Source organism: Ischnura elegans, chromosome 2 (genome assembly GCF_921293095.1).
Source record: "Ischnura elegans chromosome 2, ioIscEleg1.1, whole genome shotgun sequence".
In the NCBI taxonomy this organism is placed as follows: Eukaryota; Metazoa; Arthropoda; class Insecta; order Odonata; family Coenagrionidae; genus Ischnura; species Ischnura elegans.
Genome location: NC_060247.1, coordinates 31,910,944 through 31,935,062, shown reverse-complemented (window position 1 = coordinate 31,935,062; position 24,119 = coordinate 31,910,944). Strand labels below are relative to the sequence as shown.

At 39.0% G+C, this 24,119-nt stretch overlaps 1 protein-coding gene across 1 annotated transcript; it reads left to right on the top strand.

The window, feature by feature from the left end:
* Positions 1 to 15: 15 nt before the first annotated feature.
* On the top strand, positions 16 to 24,093 carry LOC124153548 (transmembrane protease serine 9-like). Its single transcript, XM_046526775.1, has 13 exons — positions 16 to 754; positions 2,349 to 2,591; positions 4,082 to 4,167; positions 6,089 to 6,198; positions 7,291 to 7,562; positions 8,400 to 8,569; positions 11,203 to 11,278; positions 17,209 to 17,436; positions 19,118 to 19,197; positions 19,558 to 19,667; positions 20,365 to 20,657; positions 23,204 to 23,373; positions 23,668 to 24,093. Exons 1-13 carry the CDS (start codon positions 679 to 681, stop codon positions 23,830 to 23,832), a joined length of 2,079 nt encoding a protein of 692 aa, XP_046382731.1. The 5' UTR covers positions 16 to 678; the 3' UTR covers positions 23,833 to 24,093.
* The last annotated feature ends 26 nt before the right edge of the window (positions 24,094 to 24,119 follow it).

Sequence of the window (24,119 nt, the reverse complement as noted above, 5' to 3'; positions counted from 1 at the left end):
CATGATGAACATTATTCATATTCGAATAATTATTCCATGGTTAACAATTTGAAGAGATTTTCTAATAGTAGAAAAATTTTAATCGAAGCCAGGACAAAGAGGGATAATAGTTCGCCGATTTCATCTGAAATGACCCATAAATTTTGAAAGGTTTTTCAGTCGGACAAAATCATTCCTAAATTGAGGCGAACTTACACTGCATGCTGTTAATTACTCTACAATAATATCCATATTTAGGGATATCTTTCACTCACGGCTGGAATAAGGAGTGGCGAAAATCAGTTTGCCGCACCCCCCCCCCCTAACCTTATCCCCTCTCGCTTCCTCCCTCCCTCAACCCCACAGATATATACACGTATACATCCGTAAGCTATTTTTTTGGTGCGGTAGTTGAAAATACACACCGTATGTTTGCTATTTAGAAGTAAGGGACCGATAACATTTTGTTCAAAGGAGATGGTAAGGGAAGGACTGGCCTTATCATTTTCATTCGCAAAAAACTGGAACGGCAAAGATGGGAGTGAAGACTTATAGGCATATTTCGGGTGTTCCCCTAAGCAGCAGGAAGTTTGGTTGTAGGTGGAAGAACTTGATATATACGGGAGGAAGATCGCCGGATGCCCCATTCGAGCACTCTTTTCCTTGTTGTTCAGTGTGAGAGCCTAAGCTGTGAAGAGAATGGCACGCTATCATTTGATCATTAGCATTTTCATTTTATGGTGTGAAGTTCAGACATTTTCTCAGGCACTATCGGGTAAGTAATAGAAGTGCAAAATTGTTGAAGCAGTGATTTTTAATGTCGCATCGAAATAATCATATAATTAATTTCTTTATCTAAAAAAGGGGCATAACAGCTTTAGTACTAAAATAATGTTAGAGAAAAAAGTTCTTAAACGCTCTTGCTAAGCTGCAATGTTTTCCATACGCCACGACGTCTTAAAACTTCATTAAATTAGGTGAGCCCCGGCAAACATTAATATTTGACCCCAAGAGCATGGACTAATTTTTTAAATCGACTTCTTGGAGGATGATTTCCCAGTTTCTGAAGTTAAGTACTCATCAAAGAACCCACTGGATTACGTGAAAAGGAATACAATATTTTAAAATTTCCCTTGGAAGCATTATCCTTTGTGTTTAAGAATTTTTCGGGAATACTTAGAAAATTTTCAATTCCATCGTAATTTCTGCCCGCGGAATTCCGATTTCGATATGTTTCTGTGATTTTCTATCCTAGTATGTAATATCATTGTCTTAGGATCCGTCTAAAAATATACAACAAAATTTTAACCATTCGCTGGCACATGTGAATAAGATTCTCTGTCGTTCCCCCAATGTAACCATACATGATCTACGATTGGGGGGTACCATTTTTCAGGATCTCTTTTTTAGCGTAAAATCAAAAATTATGCATTCAGCCGTTTATACACTATAAGCTGTCGCTAGGCCGCGTTTAAAAAAATATCGCATCAGTAAGTCGCATGTTCCTTCATTCAGTGGCGCAGCGAGGGGGGGTTTGGGCGATAAAACCCACACCAGAGCTTAGAGAAATTTTAAGTTTAATCCATTTTACTTAATTGGATTGATATGACTAATAGAATAGTGTAAGGATTAATAAAATATCCCTCATGAAGCCGTAAAACTCACCATTTCCAACCATTTATCTTAAAGTTCCACAATTTATCTCGCACCTACCGCTTATCGTTGTGGGTATTCCATACCCCCACACACCCCAGTATTAGTTGTAACTAAACCCCCTCAGCCTTAATTCCTAGCTGCGCCCTGCCTTCATTAGTTGCCAAAACGTTCTGTGATATATTAATACGAAAAAACCTAATTGAATTTCTCTATGGCAAATTTCGAGCTGTTATAATCCTAAGTGATCATATACAACACTATTTAAAAGATAAAGTATTTCCTAGAGAAAACCTTTCCAGTTTGAAACTCTCATAAATATTGTTTGACATTTGCAGCTTTACCTTTGTGAAACCACAAAATTGAAAAAATCACTTTTTACATTCCACAAAAATACTTCATTCCTGACCATGATTTTGACAATTATCAAGGTGACTTGGAATTTTCTAATGATGAGATATTATAGAGTATTTGCGTGACTGAGGTATTTTATTAAATAAATCGCAGTGGAATTAAATCATACCATTTTTTTCACTTTTACATATTTTGTTTTATGCAGATCCCGTTATCGTAAGGAATTTGATTGGAACCTGAAGTGGAAACTGTGAAATTGCGATTTCAAATTACCCGAATGATTGCTGAAATTCATTAGGAATGGATGCAATGGCGAGAGATGATACAGAAGATCGTCAATGTCTTTCTTTCCTCACCAACAGGCAGGAAGTGTCGTGATGCTTCGGGCGTACAAGGCGTGTGTCGACCGTTTCATCTCTGCCCTTTGGGCCCGGGTATTCCCCGAGGTCGTCTCATTAGCCGCATGTGTGGGATCCACCGGTCAGGTCCACCTTTGATTTGCTGCCCACGCCGGAAGATAACGACCGAGCCGACAACCACATCTACCACCACAGCCTCTGCGTCGCCTGAACCAATTGTCAAGCCTGGAGAGAAAGCGAGGCACTGTAAGCGCCAAAGAGAATAATATTAGTGGGACTCCCAGAAACAAGGATAATCGTTATCGTACAAGCTGTCTACCCCCCGCCGCTTAAAGCTATCGAAGTTTATCCCATATCGCTAGTAGTATTATCGTACTTCCATCATTTTTTATTTCATATGTTTTTTAATGTTACTTTTAATTGGTTGCCCTAACTTAATTCGAGTAAACCTAACCTTCCACCAATCTTTGCCCTCTCCCCAAACATAATATACATCTACTATCTGTCCTCCCTCCCCGATAGTTGGTATTTTTTAAGATGGCTGAAAGAAATTGCTTGCTCAGATTTTTAACTCTACGATCATTAACAGTTAGTGACAGGACTCACCTCATACTAAGTCACAGATTTGAGGATACCACAGAGTAAAAGGTAAGTTTCTTTTCTTGTGGCTCCTCGTAATGCGAGACTTTTTTTTTTGAGTGCCCTAAGACTTCACTCAGGCTTGAACCCGATACAATTTGATCATAAGCCAAGCTCTCCACCAACTAAGTCTCCACGCATTCTATTCGGAAGGCATTGAAAAAAAAAGAAAATCAGTACCTACTTACAAGATAGATGCTCAATGGTTGGCGCGTGCATTGGTATTTAGAAAAGTATTATCAATTCATATATTTTAGCCTCCATTAAAATACTTGCATGGTATAAAAACTTTTTTAATGAAACCATCTTGTTGTAAACCCAAAAAGTTCTTTCCAAACTGAGATAAAAGGGGTTTATTATCACCGATAATGTCTAAATACCACAAAATTTACAACAATAATCTTCCCTGAGGTGGGTGACGAAGGGTCCATGACTCAAGCCATGATTTCAACTGTCCCTGATAGTAGATAAACGTGAACAAGATATAATATCGACAGCGGGAGGTTTTAAGAAGAAATACCTGTAATCTCGTCGCGTTATTTTCAAATTACTCTCATAAACAGTTTATGATATAATTGGAGACAAAATAAACGTTGCTTTGAAAGCAGTTAACCAACAGGTTCCGAGGAATAAATTTCCGTACGCAATTCTCTGAAATGAAGTTACTGCGTTATTCCTTCCGCATTAGAATAATGCTAGAAGTCTTGTAACTTGGTTTTTCGGAAATGCAGGGAATTATTCATATAGTAGTAATGAAAAATGATTTTCCTGCAAACTAAAATAATATCCATTGCACGGATAAATTTTTTTCCGCATTAAAATTTGTAAATTAGTCAAAATCTTTTGTTAATTTTTGGTTTCTTCTTTGCCAAATCCTGGGAAGCAAATTCACTCTAACCTTGACATTTGAAATTATATTGAAGGTAAAGTTATAGTGCGGAAAATTTATTAATGAAGGGATCAACTTTATTTCAACATAATATTCTTTAAGTAGCCAATTAGTGTACAAATGTAAGTTCGGATAAATACCAATTGTTAGCAGCAACTTTTACAGCACATACATTTTTTTAAGCGGCTAATACATCTTTGTGTTTCAGGGTGCAAGAAATATTCTGCAGTAGCTCCAAAAATTGTGCATATCATCGGAGGCGAAATGGCCAAGGCAGAGGAATTTCCTCATATGGTAAGAACTGGGTCGGCATAGTAATTAGATTCATACGTTTAAAAAATTAAGGGTGAATCTTTGAACTAACCATCAAAAGCTCTAATACTAAGTATCGCAATTAATCGTATTTAATGCATTCATGCATCGTAGCAATTAATTTTTACCGGCCAGCTCTGGTTTTAACTATGATTACCAAAATATAGGTCGAAAAAATGCAATTTTACCTTAATTGGGCATTGCAGGATTAAGCGCAAGTTTCAGAATACAGAATTCGCAGCTAGGACGTGGTACATCCTGACGTCTATGGATGCCGTCTCCTTCTACGTTATGAAATACAGTACTTAACATCCATTATGTAGAAATTTTTAGGCATTAACCGGAAATTTGAAAGTTCGAAATTTTTCAGGAAAATGGGCTTTCTTTCATTTTGATAAGACATTAAATGATGGATGGATTTTTTTAAACCGATGGCATGTTTTCTGGAATTGGTTTAAAAACTATCAAAATGTTCCAGCTAAATTATCCCTATTGCCATGAGCGAGTGCGTAAAATAGCTTTACAGAGTGATCGTTCAATATATTTTTGGAAAAACTTAAAGAAATTTCGCAGAAGTTGCAGCCAATATAGATCCTTCCCCGGCTACGTTCCCGCCGCATGAGCATAAGCAACGCCGGAGTCGCGGCCTTTTTCGCTACCGGTCTTGTTCAACCCTGCCTATTATTAAAAAAAATTATACCCTTCTGATAGCATATTTGTCTCTGGCATTCTTAATTGGTTAGATTTCGTCCCATGCGCTGCAATTGCCTCAACGTATGATTAATCGTCTGCTAGGTATCCCGCATTGCTCAAAATTTCTTACATGCTGACTCTTTTTTATGGCTTATTTTTTTCGTTGATTAAAAATCATCGTATTTGCGAAAATTAGGGTCCAAATTCAAAGATTTTTTTCTCTATTTGCATGAACTCAAAGGATCACTGTAAAGTAGGAACTGAGCCCACCTTACATGATGGTCATTCGATATTTTTATTTTTGGGGATCTTGACGGAGGATGCTGATTCGCACATATAGCCCACAGACCTCTCTCTCCTGCCGCGCGAGCGTTATGAATGACATCCATCTACGTAGTCGGCAATAGTAAGATAGACGTAATCGCACATGGAACCGGATGCGAGAAACCACAGCCCACCCGTTGGTTACAAAATCATTTGCGTGCGCGGCCTTCCGGAGACAAAACGTAGGCGCTATCCTCCTGAGCCATTGAGCTTCGTCCATGAAGTCTGTTCCGCAAAGATAGCTATCTGCGAAATCAGCATTTGGCTAAACGACCCATTCGTCAACTCCATTTCCTCTCGCGCCCTGCGTTCTTGGCGTGGAGATCTTAATGCGGGTAATTGAATTGATCTTAACGAGCGGGAAATCTCACGCAATTCACCGTCATTGAGATAAATCGGAATCCTAACACCTTGTGCGAGGCTTATTAATGTATTTCGTATGTACATACGAATATTTTACTGATGTGAGTGCATTTTCATTCCGCTATTTTTAACTTTAAGTTCCTCTTTTGGGTTTTATTAGATTGGACTTACTCGGTAATGTAGCTATGGTAATTCCTGTGCTCAGGCCAAGAACCGTATCCTGTGGTCAGAAACATATATTTATAAAATGAATGCCTTCGTTTGAAATATGGCAATTACCGTAATGAGCGAGAGAACGGTCAAGAGATGAGATGCCTCAAGGGTTCAAAAACCCCCGAGGTATAAGGAAGCAATATTAGCTGTAACCCCTAAAAATTAACCCTCCCTCTCACAAATCCATTCCTATTCAAATAATCCTCCCCCGAAAATTTTATGGCTACATACTTGTTAAAGCAAAAGATTTTTGCGATGTGCAAGATCACTTACTCTTAAGAGTTTTTTTTAAAGATTTGTTTTTTTTCAGGCAGCTATTGGTTTTGGTAAACAAGAAGAACCTTCATGGCGATGCGGCGGATCTCTCATCAGCAGAAACTTTGTATTGACAGCAGCTCACTGCTTGAAGTCATATCCCATGTAAGTGTTTTATAATAATTCTAATTCTATATTAGTATTCTAATCTGGAATTCATATTTTATACTTTATTTGAGAATATAGACTTTCGATGGTAGAGTGAATGATTTAATAGTTATAGATTAATTCTTTGAATTTTGAATATTGTGAGTCATCTACTAATTCATCAGCCTCACAATTGATACAGAATTTGGCAATTTTAGCGCCAAATTTTACTACTATAATTTTATATAATGAGATAAGAACCATGATTATCCAAGGATGATCATTTTTACGAGTCTAAATAATTTGAATTAGCATTTAAATTGTTGTCCACATTTTACATATATATGCTTGTAATACGGATCGGTCAGCTCTCTCGGTTTGTTTTTCAGAAAATTTCAGTAATAAAATAACAGTGAATAAGTGGTTTACCATTTAGCTCAGCGTGGTCTTCACAGGCGCAGCGCGTTAACTGATACGAACAAGTAATATCTCCGAATCCCCTCAATTTTTCACGGCAAAAATTTAGACCACAAGTATTACTTTAAAACAGAAAGCTTTTGTAAAGTCTTATTTCTCTCACAGCTGTCGGTAGGACAAATTGAGGCCGTAGTTTATATGTATAAATAGATTATGTCTTGCGGCGGAAGAGGCAAGATCAATGTAAGATTAGGTTAAGCATTTTAACTTAGGAAACACCGAGATATTTTACAATTAAAATTTTAAAAATGTAACGATGCTAAGGAATTACGATAGTTGTAGTGAATGGATTGGTGGTACTTTGATAGCTCCAAGCGGTAGGCAGTGGATAGTTAAAAAACTTTTTTAAAATCTCATTTATGGAGGGGGGATAAATGTAATTCATATGACTTACATCTGACATAATATGACATAAATAAAATCATAGCGTTCATTCTGATATTTATTAGCCGTCACTACCTCAAGTGACTCGCACTCGCCGCGATTGTTGTTTTATCTTCTCATGGCTAGCTAATGTTATCTGTTGCCAACACTAACTAAGCGATGAAAGAACCACTGTAGCGAGCTGTGAAGGAAAAACACACCCTTAAGCACGCTCCTGAACAAAGCAAAATTTCCTCTTTTTTTATTTAGGGGATCAGCCCGATGGGTTCGCTTGGGAACAAATGAGATTGAGAACTCGGTGAGGGGGCAAACACATCCGGTGATCCGCTCAATCCCACACCCCGACTACAACGTCACCTCCAAGTATCATGACATAGCTCTGCTGGAAATTGGTCCCGCCCTGGAGCCGCATCCCTATCCTACCGTCAGCAAACGGATACACCCCATCTGCCTTCCATCGCAGCAGACGATGAAGAGGGCAGAGAAGGCTATAGCCACTGGATGGGGGCAGACTGAACCTTGTGAGTAGGACAGAAATTCGTTGGATGAAATCTCTTGCAATGACACACTTAGTACTTTCCTGGCGTACAATAAGAGTGGGGTCCAAGGGCGTACTCAGGATCAAAAACTATGGGGGGGGGGGGGCAAGGCATGGTTGTTCAAGTTATAGGTAAGCATAGACAAGGTGAATGAAACCAAAATTTTAGAGAAACTGTAACAGCTCTTTATTAGTTTTTATAATTATTTGCTTGAAAAAGTATTATTTTCCTTAAAGAAATTTGGGATTTTTGCTTCTAGAGGGGGGGAAAGCTTCCCCCCTCCTGCCCCTCGATGGGTACACCCATGGTGGGGTCTTTACGGGTTTTCCAACATGTTAAATAGTCAGTCATGGCCGACGCGATGTTTTTCTGGGTGACTCTGCCATCCAAATTTGACTATGATTGACCATTTGATTACGTGAAAAATCCATAAAGACTCACTCTTGCATTGGAATACCCACGAATTAGCTTCATGAAACTATTAAGAACTCAATGAATGGATTTATAGACGCATGTTTGGTTCAACTTGTTTTGATTCTGCTTAGGACTTAATTGAAGAAAAGAGATTTCACCTTTCCATTTCAAATGAATTGAAACCAGTTTGAAATGCATGAATCTATGATTATTTTTTCATGCGTATTTGAAACTATCGGTGCCAAAAACTGTAATTCTGTTATTAGCAACGGCTTTCATCTCGCTGCGAAAGCCTACGTTCAAATTCTGTTACTTCCGAAATAAAATTGACAATACGTTTAAAATTTATCCAATTAAAATTCCAAGAATGATGGATCATATTTGAAATGTTCTTCTATTTTACAGTCGGTGATCCCAGTCCAGTGCTGCTGAAAGTGAACTTAAACATAATGAATGGATCGCACTGTAACGAGACTTACCAGCACCTAATTAAACCAAATAGCTCCCTAAAACGAGGGGTTGATTCGACAATGATTTGTGCTGGAATGCTGTGTGGTGGGAAAGATACCTGCAAAGTAAGTATCAAATTCATTTTCGAAGTGAGTCACCCATGACTTTAAATTAGAGATGGGTCGAATAGCAGATTTCTCGAATTCGAATATCGAATTCGAATATTAAATCATTGCTCGAATATTCGAATACCTCGAATTTCGAATACCTCGAATACTAAATGATGAATGCTGGAATGTTTGACTCGGTTGCCCATGCAGCAGGCAACACAAGATTCTGGGGAGTAATTTTGATTTCCTTCAAAGGATTCGAACAGGAATTTAGCTGATTAATGAATATTTTAATTTTATGGAAACAATTGGGCATATAATTAATTCAACTAACATCGCTTTACCCCCACTCCTGCTGCCAACTGCTAGCTGACAATCTGAGGCGTTTTGCAAAATACTGGTGCTTCTCCACCGGATTTTCTTCAATTATTTTCAGTCCATCTTTGGAAGTTCTCACGAGATAAGCAGATGAATTTGAATTGCTAGCGGGGAAAAACCAAATATCCTGAGAAAATATCCCTTCGACTGTGACAATAGAGATTTATAGCATAACTCATAAATTGTAACTAGATATATGTTTTCGAAAAAAATACCGCATCAACTTCCGAGAAGCTCAGTTGCGAGGATATTGAGTTTCGCCAGAATGCTGTCTCCGTCGTATTTTGACATTTATTTCTTTGCGTAAAATGCTTAAATAAACTCAGAAATACGTTGTGTTTGGTCTTATTCTTTTTGAAATTACGCGCACATTACTAATATTTCAATTCAATAAAGGTGTAACATCAATTGACGAAAGTCATTCTTAGACACCTTTTGTGCTAATAGATGACTCATGCAGCGGTTGACCTCCACAGAAATGGGGAACTTCGAAGCTGGTAGGAAAAAAAAGGTCAGTGGGGGAGAAAAGGGAGGGCCCGAAACGCGTTTCTATTGTTCTCGTGTAACTTAATATTTTTTCGAAGCTAAGGTCTTCGTAATATGATCCCTGCGCGAGCTGTGACCTTTTTTTTATTTCGAAGAAGAGGAAAGCCTCAGAGGGGGGGCTAGTGCTGATTGTGAGTGGAGAGGCATACCGGATCTTGGGAAACACGCTAATGTAAGTATCCCACGGTACTCACTCAGCAGTTGACCTCCAGAAATGGGGAACTTCGAAGCAGGTAGCGAGAAAAAGGTCAGTGGGTGAGAAAAGGGGGGAGGGCGTGAAACACGTTTTTTTTGTTCTCGTCACTCGATATTTTTTTCGAAGCAGGGGTCTTCGTAATGCGATCCCTGCGCGAGCTGAGACCTTTTGTTTGATTTCAGAGAGGAGGAAAGCTTCAGAGTGGGTGAGGCGAGTGCTGAATGGAGGGGGATAGCGGATCGTGGGAAATGCCCCAAGGATGCTATCCCACGGCACTGAGGTTCTCCTGGTGGGGGGAATCGGGGATTTTCGGATTTTTTCACCCGACTATTTTCGGTTCCCCTCGTCGAACTCTTTTCACGCTAATATCCACGAATTTGATGTGATTCGTCAACTTGCGTAAAACGGCACTGCGAGCACTAAATGACTACAGTTCTCTACATTTTTCCGAGTCAACTACCAACGACGTGCGTGCGACAGTGTATGACGCGAAATTCAAAGTATTCGAGGTATTCGAGGCGATACTTTTCGCATAACTATTCGAAACCTCGAATATCGAATACTTTCTAGTATTCGAGGTATTCGAGTATTCGCGGTTACTATTCGCACATCTCTACTTTAAATATATGCTCCAACATGTGACGTAAATAAAATGTAAACAATCTAAATATGCATATTTAAATTCCTTAGTTGTTGATTTCTATACAAATCGATATCTTTGATACCAATGAAGTAGTCGGTGGCTGTAAATTTTCAAAAATGAATAAGCAGTAGAAACTTTTTCTATCGTGTGGCGTAATGTAATCAACATTGAGTACATGATGCTACATAAAAGGCACATGGATAATTCAGCAACAGGTAGACAGCATTCTTTCCTGCAAGAAGCTTGTGATTATAATTGCATTTGGCATTAATAATATTAATTTTTGGATATATTTTAAAATTTAAGCCTTGCAATAAAAACAACTTTTTTATGATAAATATTTACTCACTGTCTCAGTAGAAAATAAAAGTTTAAAAATAAAACGGTTCTAATATTTCGGCTGAATAAGTATAAACCCTCACAGCGCTCTTCTGTCCTCACCACTGATATTCTAATACAGACTTAATTGCTTTTACACTCAATCTTGGTCGTTCAACTGCCGACACCTTAATGACCAAGGTTCTAAAACTCAAATAGAGGCAATACGACCATCTCAATCATTTAAAATGTTATCATATCAGTATGGTAATTATTGAAGAGATACATGATACTTTCGAAGAAGCCGTCATAATTCTTGCATTCTTAATAAGTAGTTATACTTTCCTGAAGTCAGAAAACCGATCAAAACTTTATTTAGCTTTGTAGAAATCGTCAAACAAATGAAGTACATTAGTACAACTTGATAATGACAGAAGAAATCTACCGAAATTACTAAGAGTACGAGAAAGAACTTGTCCGAATAATGTGGACAGAGATCCTCATTATTAATAAGTTGAGTAAGTTTGTTCATCTTATAATAAATTTTCTAACCCATTTATTTTTCAGGGAGACTCGGGTGGTCCACTGCAAGTTCGGATCAGGCATTCAACCATGTATGAAATACTGGGAATCACCTCTTTCGGTAGCATATGTGGTTGTGAAAACTCCCCAGGAGTATACACAAAAGTTTACGAATACATACATTGGATAGAGAATATTGTTTGGGGGTAAAAAGAATATGTTTCACACAAAAATAAATATTTATTACATTTTTAAAACTCATTTTATTTTAAATCCCGTAGAAGATGAAAGGGAACTTTTCTATTCTTAACTTTTTGTTTGGTTATTTGGATATTGTGGTTTTTATTACTATAAGAGCTAACCCTCAAGGTATTTTCTGGCCACTGTGAGCTGTTATAATTCAGCTTAATCAAAGTAATTTGTCTGTGGCATGAACATTAAGACAGGTTATCATAGGCGAATTGTCACTTCTGCCATCCTGATACCTGAAACACCTACACCATCCTACGCAACTGCCGAACCATGGCATTGCAGTGGATGTGGAAATGTAGTGATCTCTATTTATGGAGGAGAAATTCTATCAAAATACCCCGTTAATAGTGTCATATACTCAGTGGGCGGACTAAGAGGGAGGGCCGGGGGAAGGGGAGGATGAAAATAAGAAATACGGTAATCCTTAAGGTGGAAATCAAATGCAAGTTTTTTGCTTAACAATGAACGCTTGAAAATAATTTATGAATATCTTGAACTGGAGTTATTTACAATGACAGGCAAATCATCGACAGTCTATGCAAAAACCAAGTAGCGGTGATAAAATGAGGGCTCAGATGTGAAGCAGTAAGAATTTGGAAAGAAATGAGGCAAGTCGGGGGTCGTAGCAGGGGAGGTGTTCAAGAGATAAAAAACCCTGACGAATATTACGGAAATGCGGTCTCCAGTGTACTCTGTCCTAATGAATTCCCCCTTCCAAAATATATCCCCGAAAATTCTCCGCAGCTACTGGCTTGAAAATCAAGCCCAAAATTATCCAATAGGTCATGTATGTCTGAAAAAATTAAGTACTTGATAAATACCTTTCATCAATGAGTAAATGTATAATAATTGGGATCATCATCAGAGAATAGACTTTCAGTTGAATATTCTATTCTGATACCTACCTACGAGGCTCATAAACCGATCGTACCTACTCAACATTACAATGATAACCGTTCAATAGAATTGTACGTCACTGTAAGAACTGGAGAAGGAAGAGCTCCGCTGCTAAAACGTCTCGTTGTAACGCATAAAAATGCAGTACGCATTTAATTCCATGAAAGACAGTGTCCCGGGGTCTCTGGCGGGCAGAACGAGATTTTCCCGCTCGACATAAGGAAGAACTCGAGGGCATCGATTCATTGGCGGTGTTGGATATCACGTGACCAACAGCCTCCTTGGACAGAACCTGTCCGAGATCTGAGTCTAAAATGACCCCGCAGTTTGTCCGAGTCCTTCCCCAGAGCGACGTCGCCTTTCACCGAGGTGCTCAAGAGACGGACGAGCACCATGCCTTGTTCACGCTTGCTGTTGCTGTGCTTTTTCCACCTTCTACATTTGACTTCCTGCGCTGATACAGGTAATAGTGGCAGCATAATATTTTTACCGCCCAGAGAACACCCTAATGGAAATGAAAAGCTCCAGATGTCTTTCGTGAATTTATAATGGGGTTGTCGCCTCGGATCTGAAATCGCATTTCATTTAAGTAATTCAGCAGATGGAAGGGAATTATAGTTACGGCGAATAAAAATTTCACATATTTACCCAATCCCTCGTAAATATAAAATAAATAAAAGCGATATTTGCCATCACTTTTAATGAGTTTGTGAAGTCATTGGAGTATTAGTTCATTTACTAGTTCTTCAGACAACCACTCACCGCGGAATGGAATAACTTAAAATGATGCAAACAAAAGCGAAAAAGTGAGAACAATGTACGAGGTAGAGGGGTTGGTGAAAAGCGGTTACCCGCGCGGTAAGGAGTTCGTGACGTCATCAACTTATCTGCGAAAATTTTAAACGAAGTCGACTTTTAGTTGCGGATATATTGAGAAGTAGGCGAAAAACGGAAAAATACGTTTCTCAAAAAATTTCAAACTCCATCACAATCGACAATATAGTGAAAACGGTGAAATAAACTATTGCCACTCATATATTGCGTGTATATAGTTTAGTAGATTCAGCCGCACACTGCTTGTGTCCTGACATTGATCATCACGTCACGATCATTCGGTGAGTGCGTACCGAATGCGATAGTACCTACGAAGCATAACCCTCACTTGTTTTCTCCCCTTCTGCTCCTTGTCTCCGCGTCATGTCTCAATATTATTTTGACAAGTAATTTCAACTTTAGTTTTGGTTTTCTTTGACCTAATCGTCAACGCACGATCAAACCGTCATTATGCGATTCAAAAAATTACATAACACCGGCATGTCAGTCGAGCTACTCTCGATGTGAATTTAGTGGGCCATGGATGCATTCCACTTAAATAAAAATTACAGATATCTATTTATATCGATGATTTCAGTGTTCTCTTTTCCCTCGCCATACTGGGAAATTATTTACCCAAGTTATTCCGGAAAATTTTTTCTTGTATTGAACGATTAAAAAGACATTCAACTGAAACAACTTAACTACATGGTTCTAACAAAGTTCCTGCCCATGCTTCTATAGCATCATTTCAAAATGCATTTTTAAGATAAGTTAAGGGTGGCTGATTTCCAAGAAGACTGATTTAATGACTCATTGTTTGAATGCGCTCGAGATCCCTCAGTTGCGGTCCCTATTACGTTTTTTTAATTTTTGACACGTAAGAAATATTAATCCAACTCCATCAACAATTGTTTGAGTAGCAAACAAAGAATTTCTTTGAAATTCTATTGGTTAGCAATGAATCACTTCCGAATCCGCAAACAGAGTCGACAGCTGATAGTAGCACCCGTGATTTCCAAGCGCTTCCGCCACCTTCCCTATTATGACAGGTAGAAAAGATTTTGGCGTTCTGTTATAGAAGGGCACCAGGTCAAGGAAGTTTTGGCTTATTCTTTCGGCAAAAATTTTACATTAGAATTCTATCGGACTACCCTCATACGCATACGTAGGAAATTCATATATGTAAGGCAATAATAAGTGAAAAAGCTTATTTTAATTGAATCCCGACTTCATTTTTAAAATATAATATCAACCGAAAATTTGTTTTTCTTGGATCAAATCGTCGACGGACGACCAAATCGTCACAAAACGGTTCGAATGGCTACAGAAATCTTCATTATGCGTTAAATAAAAAGCTAGTTTAAAGATTTCAAGCTTGTGCCATTTCCTAGCTAGGACTATTTTGTCAGGCTTCGTGACTGCTGCAAAGTCTTGTTTTTGTGCCCAGTAAAGAGTATTGGCTACATTTGATTACTCACAAATGGAAACAGTGGGTTTCTCTTTAGGATGGGGCCATAATGGTAAAGTTATACGCAGTTAATTCAATTTTGTGAATAGAGTTCCCATTTTCAAATGAAGTTGGCTGAAAAGAATATGGACAAGAGGAAGTACAGCATTCTATGTTTAAGAATTAATGTTTCTTTAAATGCACTTACAAGCTTTCGTAGCCAACAAGTGGAATACTTGGTATGTAATTTATAAAGATTGGTTATTTTTCTGTGGCTCTAATTTATATTGGCTTTTCCCGTTTGATATGAAAGCAATCATGAATCTGTCGTCAGCGTGATTTTCCTGAGAATTAATAAAAACATGCCTATGAAAATCCCATCCTTAAAAGTTTGAAAATGCAATGTGAGAGATTTAAGATCATGCCATTCGTTGTCATGCCATCATCAGTCAGTGGACAAATATGCTTGATTATTAACTTGTATATGCGCTGGCAAAATAATACGAGGAATATCTCATGAGAATCAAGCTCAAACAAAGTTGATGGGACAATAGTTAACGATATATTTAAAGCTTTAAAAAAATTAATAAAAAATATTGGACACAAAGAACTAAGAACGAACCATTCAATTAATTTAACTTTGGACGGATATGTGCATAAAAGTGACTGCATAAAAAAATAATGGACTTAGCAATAGAGTTAATTTCCATGAGATTAGAAGTATAATACTCCCTAAACAGATCGGGATGATTGCGGCAATAAGTATGAATTAATGGGCAATTTTCCACATGAATGGGACACAACACGTCACGAAAAGTTTCAAACTTACTCGTCGTTTTAAGACAGGAATGACTCACAATTGTCGAAACGTGTCACTAATATGGCACTAAAAATATGGAAAAAAATTCACAATTGTCCATTCGTTTATCCATACCATAATGGAATAGAATCACCGCGACAAATTTGATATCAGGATAGAATTATTGACAAGAAAGTATAATTCGAATCTTTTTACATCGTTTTATGACAGTAATGTAAAATGAGAAAAACGAGGCGTCGGATATAGAGTGGAAAGATCTGCTTAAGATGTGGGAATGGAGAAGGAGAGATAGATGGATGAATAGAGAAAGGATGAGGATTTTCTCAGTCTGCATAGTAAGCTACGTAAGGTGTGACGATGAGGCAGATATAGTAGATTGAATGTGCACTGAGGGAAGAGGAAAAAAATGAAGACAGTTATTAAAAGGAAAAGGAAAGAGTAAATTGATGAATTGGTTCGGATAGCGGGTGATATAATCGGAGATTGGAGGCCTGCCGATATGAACAAATGGTTAATTCAGTGTTCCTGGGTCAGTTCGTGAAATATTAACGTCGTCATCCTGAGAAAAATGATATGGCAATAATTTTACACAGATTTATAAATGAACCTAGCTGATGTAGACGCAAATGCTTCACTATTCTGGGTAAAGCATTAGGACGGTGTCATAAAAAAAACCTCGATGAGCAAGTTGACCTATGGAACTAGGGAGGGCTGGTACCCCTACCCTGATCCCCCTGTGTGAACTCCCATGATTTAGTGTGGGATTAGCTCTCTATCCTCACCGATTCAAATCAACCTTCAGATTTAATCACCGTGTGAGTTAGCGTGCGTCATTATCACTGGAATATTCAAAAATCCATGGTCTTTCGTATGTATACGATTTGATGACTATATTACCTTTTAGATACAACCTACGGTAGTTTGAGTTTAGTATATACCCTTGGATTATGCACTCTCTAAAATGTAACTCCTCGGAGTTCTATATATCCTCTTCTCAATGAAGCAGTAGTGCTAGAATCGGGTGAGTTCAGTCCAGAAATTGGCGAAAAATTAATATAGATTGTTTCTCCCTGCATGACGACGAACGTATTGACCAGCGATAGAGGAAGCTAGTAGGAAATAGTCAGTAGAATATTCAAAGTGAAGAGGGTATACCTCAAAGAGGACGAGTCTCCCAAAGCTGATTATTACGAGTTTAGAAATAAAGATTTAATTCATTAGGGCTTAAGTTTGAAGGATTCTTCTTTATTGCAGTGATGCTTGGACGATGACAGCAGCGGAGAAATCAGAGTTGGAAGCTTTCAAAATGCTATCTTACGGAAGAATCTTGAAGATTAAATTCGTAGATCGTGCGAGTTATGAGGAAGTTTTGAAATGAGTAGGAGGGAAGTCTTTTTAAAACCTTGAGAAAAATAAGGGGAAACTTAATCGGCCACAGCATGAGACACGATGGTCTGATGAAAATTATCGTTGATGGGCAGGTGGAAGAATATAGCGGCAAGAGAAGGCCTTTGATGAGATAAATGGATCAGGTAATGAAGGATGTAAAGAAGAAGAATCATCTAGATGTTAATTGACCAGCTGATAGGAGAATTGAGAGGATTTCTGCGTCAAACCAATCTTCGGATTGACGACTGTTGGTATTGATGATAGTAAGTTGGCCAGTATGTACCTTAGACACATTTTATCGTCTATACTGAACCCATTCTGATATGGGAAAAATTCCTCTGGACCGGGAATTGAACCACGGACCTTTGGCTCTAATATTGCACATAAATATTCCACACATTCTACCTCTTTGTTTAACCCGTCATCGCAGGTGACCGCTGTTATGCCAGCAGCGGAAGGATTGGGATATGCACACCTGTGCGCCAGTGTCGGACGGCCATGGACAGTATAAGAAGGGGCGGCCGACCGGCAACCTGCGGATTCAATGGCCGCGATCCAATCGTTTGCTGCGATGAAGCTGAATCTGCAACGACACTGTCGACCACTATCGCTCCCACCACCGAAGCAGCGATCTCTGTCGGTGATAAAGCCAGAGACCGTAAGTGAACTATAAGGACTAGTCTTTCGCGTATCCAGCGATTTGGTCGATGGGTTTTTCTCTTTTATAGGAAAATCCTCCAAAATCGTTGGCACACTAACCTATTCGGGTAAATAGCCGGCGATTCGCCGGTGTGATACAATTTTCCTTAAGGTAAAGAGGCAGCAAACCGCCGGTGGTGTGATTATCGTTACATTAGAATTTTTTTTATGACTAATGAATAGATATTATCCTAAAAATAAATATAATGTACTAAAATGATTAAAATTATTCTATTACAAGTAAATGTATGAATTATCCAATAAAATATTATGTTACGTAAAATATTAGGTGGGTAAATGAAAACTTCAAGAAAAATTAAAATGGGATTTAGGTCCGAAACTTCCATGGGAAATTAAGAGGCGAATGGGTTTATGGCTGGTCCAGGTTTCGCTAGAATCCCACTACCTCCTTGGTTTTATTTTTGGCCTAGGGGTAAGCGTGTTCCAACCTTCCCGCTCCCATCCATTTCCTCCCCCCTTGAAAGTTCGATGGATGAGAGCGCCTGTGACTAGGTGCCATCGCTCAAAGGTTTCCTGCGAAAGCATTTTGCTGTAGTCTTTCGCATTTACCTTGAATAATAATAGATTGCCAGTTCCCAGTTTCATTGTCAGTTTGAATACAAATTTTCGGCTTCTTCACATGCGGTCAAGATTGAAATGTAAAAATCCCTTATCAAGTGATTCGAGATTGGTCTGGTTGGCTAATTCTGACGATATATGTTGGTGGCTGTTGGCCTCCCTCCCCGTGGGCCCAGGCTCAAATCCCGGCTTAGGTGGGTATTTATTTTTCAGAGACTATACGATCCCTGTTTGGGTGCATTGTGGAGATCAATTCAAGTACAATAAACCATCCGTCGTTTGGAACGGTAAGCCATGTTCCACTTGGCGCCTTTTGTTAAGAGCAGGCTAATATCGACGCCGGGTTTCTCTACACTCTACCCTCCATTACTATTGGCGCAAATGACCTAAGCTGTGGGTCCCCTTCTCCAAATATCTACATACCCGACCGTAGCCTTCGTTCACGTGTTGTTTATTATGATTGGATTTTATATTCACAATACATTTAGAATTCACGAGTAGTAGCATGGTTTTAATGAGATATATGTAAAAATATTTCATTTGCTGACGTTTTCTATTTCGCATAATATTATTGGAGTTTGGTTAGGTACTTTGCAGCCACCTGTAGCGCTTTTGTTTAGATTTACTCTGAGGTGAAACTAGCATGCATCAAGAGCTGGGTAATAAAAAGTGGTGGCTCTCGAAGACTTAAACCTAGTTACTCGAGCATTAAGATGCTAAAATCCTTTTAATTTCAGACGCTGGAGTCAGCAAAAAAAGGTAAGTGACAAAATTTTTCGTAATGCGCTCATGAATTTTCAATTCATTCTTCTTTGTGGATTTGTGAGGAATTGATATTTTATACAGGTTTTTCAATACTGCCCCTTTTCTCTTTGACTTTTTGGAAAGTGATTTTGATTTCTATACTTTTATAATATTTTATCATTTGATGAAAATTTTCCACGAAAAATGATTTCATACATAAACAAAGTTATTTCTCAGTTGTCTTCTACTTTTTGCATCAATACTATGCATGGACTTTCATTATTCCTGATGCAATCCATTTTGTTCAATCTTTATAGATTGCTATACCTATTCGACTGCGTGCGGTTCATCACTTGTTGGAGGATCGAAAGTTGAGCCAAAAGAATTTCCTCACATGGTAAGTATCATCAATCATGGGTTCTCACGCGATTATCGATTTCTCAAATATCTAGAACTCCATAATGATGGTCACTGGCCAGAATGTTTTGACAGCAAGTCAAGGAGTCACACTCTTGTTACATCTACTGTATCTTTTAAAATAATGACTTTAAAAAAATTCAAGTATGTTTTATGATTGTTAAATTATATGCTATGTAAATTTCTCATGCATATCTTTGTTATGTGCATCAAAGTGTACACATAATTCTGTATGAAGACAGCTAAACTTAGGAAAAATCTTCTATAATGTCGTCGTTATGTTACGAATATAGTTTCTGGCTTAAAAGTAGCTACTTAAGTAGGTTTTAATATATTTCAGGCAGCATTAGGCTTTGGTCCTCGCGACAAAATATCTTGGCTTTGCGGGGGCTCTCTCATCAGTGAAAATTTCGTGCTGACCGCAGCTCACTGTTTAAGTGGACACAAATAGTGAGTAAATTTATAAAATATTTGAAAATTGTCACAAATATACCTATAATTGTGTGTTTCATTTTATTTAAAAAGGAGTAAACAGGTACCTCAACCCAAAATTTTTCTCGGGAGTCTGTATTGCTAATGGTAACTCGCGTTACCTTATTGAAAGCTTGAAATGTTTCCATCCAAAATCCTTCCGCAAAAACCCTAACCTTTTCTCTATCTGTACTTTTTTGCAGTGATTTACGCCCCCTTATATATTGGGCGTTATATTATAGACTCACCAAGGAAATTACCGACGAGTTTTACCCCACTCATTTGAGCGCATGCTAGCAATTAGCATGCAAACATATTTTTCCCTACCCATTGAAAACATTTCTAGGCCCATTTCCCCCCACTGTAGTCATATGACTACACCCAATCAATCTGAGTATTTGAGACTCTTGATGAAAAACTACCCTCAATTTTGTTTTCAAATCACTACAAATATCAGTTTTGTTGACCTAATTCGTCTATAAGATCATTTTTGAAGCTGGTATACATAATCCCACTTGTTTAAAGAGATGTTCATGCATGTACGTACCTGTTTCGAGGTCTTGCTTTCAGCCACCGCTGTTATCCGGCGCCGTGCGTGGAGGTATGCTTCGTTTTTTCAGCCGTAACTGGTAATAACCTCTGGCGATGATGGTTATGTTGACAATGATTATTTCAGTGGACAGGTTAACTGGGTCCTGCTGGCGTCTGAAGTGACCCGGAGCTTCGGCGAGGACGTCCCCGATGGATCGAGGCGGGGCCAGACGCACCCCGTGATTCGCAGGATCCGCCACCCGCTGTACAAGCTCCCCGCCAAGTACAACGACATCGCCCTCCTGGAGATCGGCCCCGCCCTCGAGGCAGACGCCCTGCCGCTCGACTCCAAGGAGCTCCACCCCGCTTGCCTCCCGCTCGACTTCCTCGAATCAGACCCCATATACGTCGCTACAGGCTGGGGCAGGGTCGGCCATGGTAAGTTCAAACGTTTCAAAGGTCCGTACATATTATCTGCATCTGAATAGTATCCCTCTAGCATCCCCGATTGGTGTGTGGCTGGAGGTGTTAGAACAACAACCGTAAATATATACGGGAATAAAAGAAAACACTGGTGCGTATCCGCGCTTTGTAATAGAAAAGACTGCCGAAGTTCGAATTTCCAATGAAATGATCGATGGATTCTTCTCATTATAGAATTATTCTCCAATTTCGTCGGCAAATTAAGCAATGGTTTCGCTCGTAGTGGGCCCCGTTATCCACATAGCAACGCGGGTTTGTCCCTATTCCCTATCCTCCAACCCTATCCTCTCCCCGGAGGCGTCGACGGGCTCCTATCGCGGCGGCGCGGCGCCTTCTTCCTTTTTCCTTCCCACTCCTTCCACCTCCCCGGGTGAATTTTTAGTACTGGGTCCCGGCCCAGGTGTGTTTTATCCTTGTAAAGTTCCCCCTGGGGCCCTCAATCGTTGCCAGAGTACGACCTCCATTCTTCTCTAAAAATATCGACGTTTTACTACTCATAAATACAATAAATTTTAATAAATTCAAGGCGTAATTTTGTGAGAGCATTTCCTTATTATTTGTCAACGGCTGGTGTCCTAACACCCCTAACTAGCGAAATGGGAGATCACCTTACATCTACATCTGCATACCACCCCGCAAGTGGCCTCGATTGGTATGTGTTAGGAGGTGCCTGGACACCAACCGTTGACATAAACGGGAATAAAAGAAAACACTGGTGCGTATCCGCGCATTGTAATAGAAAAGACTGTCGGAGTTCGACCTCTATTCTCCGATAAAAATATCGAGGTTTTCCTTCTCAAAAATACAATAAATTTTCATAAATGCTGGGCGTAATTTCGTTTGAGCATTTCCTTTCTATTTGTAAACGGCTGGTGTCCTTACAACCCCCGCCGCTTGAGGTCGAGGCCGCTTGCGGGGTAGTATGTAGATATAGATGCAAGGTGATCTCCCATCTCTCTAGGAACAGCCGATTCGGTTTTACTAGTAGCAGCCCGCGTCGCTATAATGACAGCGTCGGGATTCTCGCATGCTAAACCCTTCCTACCTTATTCTTACCCCCGGAGGCTTCGTGAGTCTCCCATCGCGGGGGTGCCTCAGTCCTTTTTCCATCCCTTTATACTTCCCCTTTCTAAATGCCGATTTACACGGTACACGGAATTGCGCAATCTGACGTACGTGCGAAGGCGCAATCAAAATTGCGTCGTGTAAAGCGGTGAATTGCTAGAACACATGCGAGAATGCGTGGATGCGAGACGACAAAACAGCCCCTATTCTAATTTCGTTCATGCATTCGCACAATTCCACGCCATTTTAGAAATTAATGCAGCTCTAACCTGCGCAATTCCGTGCCCCGTGTAAAACGATCTTAAGTGCGTGGGCGAAAAAGTATGAAAACACTTATGCTTGGACTCAAGGGGCGTATCCCTGTGGGCCCGCCGTAGTGCACTGTTTCCACTGCTATATTTAGTGATACGGAAATGGAAGATTTCCATTTCCAAAATATGCATAAATATATGTTGTTGTCTGACGTCTCAGAATAGCCTGATTGATCAAAATATGCCTCTGTATTTGCACCTTTCACTTTCGAGAACGCCTAAAACTTACTCTTCCCATTCCTCTTTGTCGAAAACATCCTTGTTTCGCCTCCCCTATATAATGGCACGGTGGAGATGCTATTTTTACACTCACTTACTTGACTCAGTTTCTTAGTTACTACTAGACTCGCCAGTGGTCAGTCACAATGTAACCGTCAGTTGGAGTCGAAGCGCGGGCCGTATGGCCCGTGCTACCGAAGCGCCTCGCTATCCACCCGTGCCATCACCAGCAGCTCCTCTCCTCCCCGAAACATTGGTAATACCTTAACTTTTGGCTATTCTGGACGCACAAATTCATTATTACTTTATGTATTTTCATTGAACTGATTTGGGATTTTGGGATTTTATAAAGGGAAATAAACTTAGGGTTAAAAACTGAAAATACTTGTGTGTGATTATTCGCCTCTCGACACCAAGGGCAAGAACCCACATTGCGGGCCGGTTCGTTACATATAGTCTGTCCGAACACGGAAGGCGGGTAAGGGATTATAAAATCAAATTTAGTATATTTCTATCAAATAGTGGTTTAAAAAAAGTGTATTTACCTTTTTTTTTAAGTTTTAAACTAAGTGATAAGTAACTAATTGACATAGCTACGTAGTATTTTGAATATTTTTTCATGAAATCACTAGTAGAAATCGAAACTGTAATAAAAAATTACAAATTACGCATATTTTTTGTGATAACTTTTCAGAGTTGAGTGCTATTTGTGACACATGATATCGCACGCGGTCGACCAGACTCCGGCTATTGTTTAGCGGACGGAGGTTTCGCGGCTAATGTTGAACTTTCGAGCGAGCCTCAATCTCTTACCCGCCTTCCGTGTTTGGACAGACAATATAGTTCGGCCGCACTTGTCTTATAAATAAATGAGTATCTTAAGCCATCTTCCAATTCATTTTACAGGAGAAGACCCAAGTCCAGACTTACTGAAAGTCGAATTAGATTTATTGGATAACTCTATCTGCAATCAGACCTTTGATGTGGAAATAAGAACGACAAATCAATTACGAAAGGGTATTGATGGAACAATGATTTGCGCCGGAACTGTGGAAGGTGGCAAGGATACATGCAAGGTATGATCAAATTTAAGTGGAATACTTTTCGTCGAAATGAAATAATTCTTTTTTCTTTTTTTTTTGGAAATTAACTGCCGTTAATTTTTATCATTCTGGGATATTTTTATCCGAATACAGTTTTGAAATCACCACTATATCGTTCTTGCGCTATATTTATCTTGAAAATCAATAAAATATTAAGAATTCAGCTCAGCTATAAAATACCTGAAGATAACGTTTCAATAGTAAAATGTATTACCACTTCTTGCAAGAGGATATTTTTTTAAATTTTTGTGCTATGTTCATTTTCAGGGTGATTCTGGAGGACCTCTTCAAGCTCCCTTCAAAGAAGCCTGCATGTATGAAATCTGGGGGATAACGTCATTTGGAAAAATATGTGGGGTAGGCACATCATCAGCAGTGTACACGCGGGTGTCAGAATTTATCCCATGGATTGAAAGCATTGTTTGGCCGTAGTATTATATAACTTCATTATAAAGGAATTCTTATTTTCTGTTCGATCATCTGATTTCATTTTGTTGCATGAAAAATGAATTTTTATGAGGTTATAATCATAGACCAATTGATAAAAATTTGGCTAGCATCAAAGTCATTCAAGGTTTTGATGCTTCTGCAACATTTATTTTTTCTTCATTCATTATAGCTCTTTTTGCTCGATTATTTTAATTGTGTTGATACGGCTGTGCATATTAAACGTGAATTTCTAATCTGTTTCCATTTTACGTGTTTCTATTGTAAATACA